Source organism: Tetrahymena thermophila (assembly GCF_000189635.1).
Source record: "Tetrahymena thermophila SB210 genomic scaffold scf_8254652, whole genome shotgun sequence".
Classification (NCBI taxonomy): Eukaryota; Ciliophora; class Oligohymenophorea; order Hymenostomatida; family Tetrahymenidae; genus Tetrahymena; species Tetrahymena thermophila.
Genome location: NW_002476420.1, coordinates 400,732 through 401,918, shown reverse-complemented (window position 1 = coordinate 401,918; position 1,187 = coordinate 400,732). Strand labels below are relative to the sequence as shown.

The 1,187-nt window shown below is 15.2% G+C and overlaps 2 protein-coding genes across 2 annotated transcripts in view; both read left to right on the top strand. All coding sequences in view use genetic code 6, as the record gives it.

Moving 5' to 3' along the window:
* Positions 1-143, top strand: part of TTHERM_000379112 (hypothetical protein) — a gene marked incomplete at both ends in the record, with an annotated part of 330 nt that extends 187 nt beyond the window's left edge. Inside the window, one exon of the mRNA XM_012797520.1 lies at positions 1-143. This exon is cut by the window's left edge and continues 187 nt beyond it. Within this exon, the coding sequence (XP_012652974.1) occupies positions 1-143 (143 nt within the window).
* Positions 144-1,143: 1,000 nt separating this feature from the next.
* The window catches only part of TTHERM_000379101 (hypothetical protein), a gene marked incomplete at both ends in the record, with an annotated part of 243 nt that continues 199 nt past the window's right edge, over positions 1,144-1,187 (top strand). Inside the window, one exon of the mRNA XM_012797519.1 lies at positions 1,144-1,187. This exon is cut by the window's right edge and continues 199 nt beyond it. Coding sequence (XP_012652973.1) covers positions 1,144-1,187 — 44 coding nt within the window.

Genomic DNA, 1,187 nt, shown 5'->3' with positions numbered 1-1,187 from the left:
TTTTTATTAAATAAAATTAATTAAATTATTATAACTAAAGTAGGACAAAAATTATGAAGAAATTTGCTAAATTCTATAATCCCTTATTATAAAACAAAACAACCAGCAATATGTTAATTAATCATTAAACCTATATATTATGATTGATATGTCTAAGATTTTAAATATTAAATAAAAAAAAATATTTTGTAAGATATTAAATTTTAAATAATTTTTTTATACTTAATTATTGTTATTTTAAATAGTAAATTATTTTTAATTTGAAATATCAATAATTATTAAGTAAATTTTATATTTATTAAATTTAATTAATTGTTATACTTGCTTAATAAAACTATATTTTAATTTCTTCTTATTCAAAATGCTTTCTAAATCACAAAGTATGTTATTATTTTTTAAATCAAATAAAAATAAAAAATGTATTTCTTTAGAATTGATAAAATTATTATTTTTGACTCAAGTCTATCATCTAATCATTTCTATTGATCCATCTTTAGAATTTTTTTAACATAATTTATTAATTTTTACTTAGAAGATTTGATTAATATTTTTTTCTCTTCATATCAATAATAATGTCTAAAATTCAAAATATTTATTTGTTTGTTTGTTTGTTTGTTTTTTAAATAAATGATATAAAAATAAAAGTTTCTTAACCAGAGATTAAAAAAGGGGGTTTTGATTTATCTGCTTCTAAAATTTTTTCAAAATATCAAGATTTTAAATGAATTGGCGTTAGATTAAAATTAGAAAGATTTTTGAAAAACAGAAAGAGAAAATTGAGCAAAAAATGTTTCATAAATATTTTTGATTTATAATTTAAAAAAATTATTTTTAAAATAAGCTGATAGGTTTCTTAAAATTGCAATTATTAGCTTTCAGTTGATGTTTACTATTAAAATTATTATCTTTTACTCTCTTCTTATTCAAAAGAATAAAAATTATTAACATGATCATAAAAAAACTTACTTATTTGTTTAACAAAAAATATTTATTATTTTATTAAATTAATTTTCTTATATGTTGTTAAATATTTTCTTGTATTTATAATTTAACTTGAAAATATTTTAAGCCAATTTAATTTATTTTGATTCGATAATTAAATAAAAAAATTAAATTAAGGGATTTTTCAAAAAACTTACAAAAATGATAGTGATTAATTTTAATTCTAAGTTTTTGAATTAATTTTC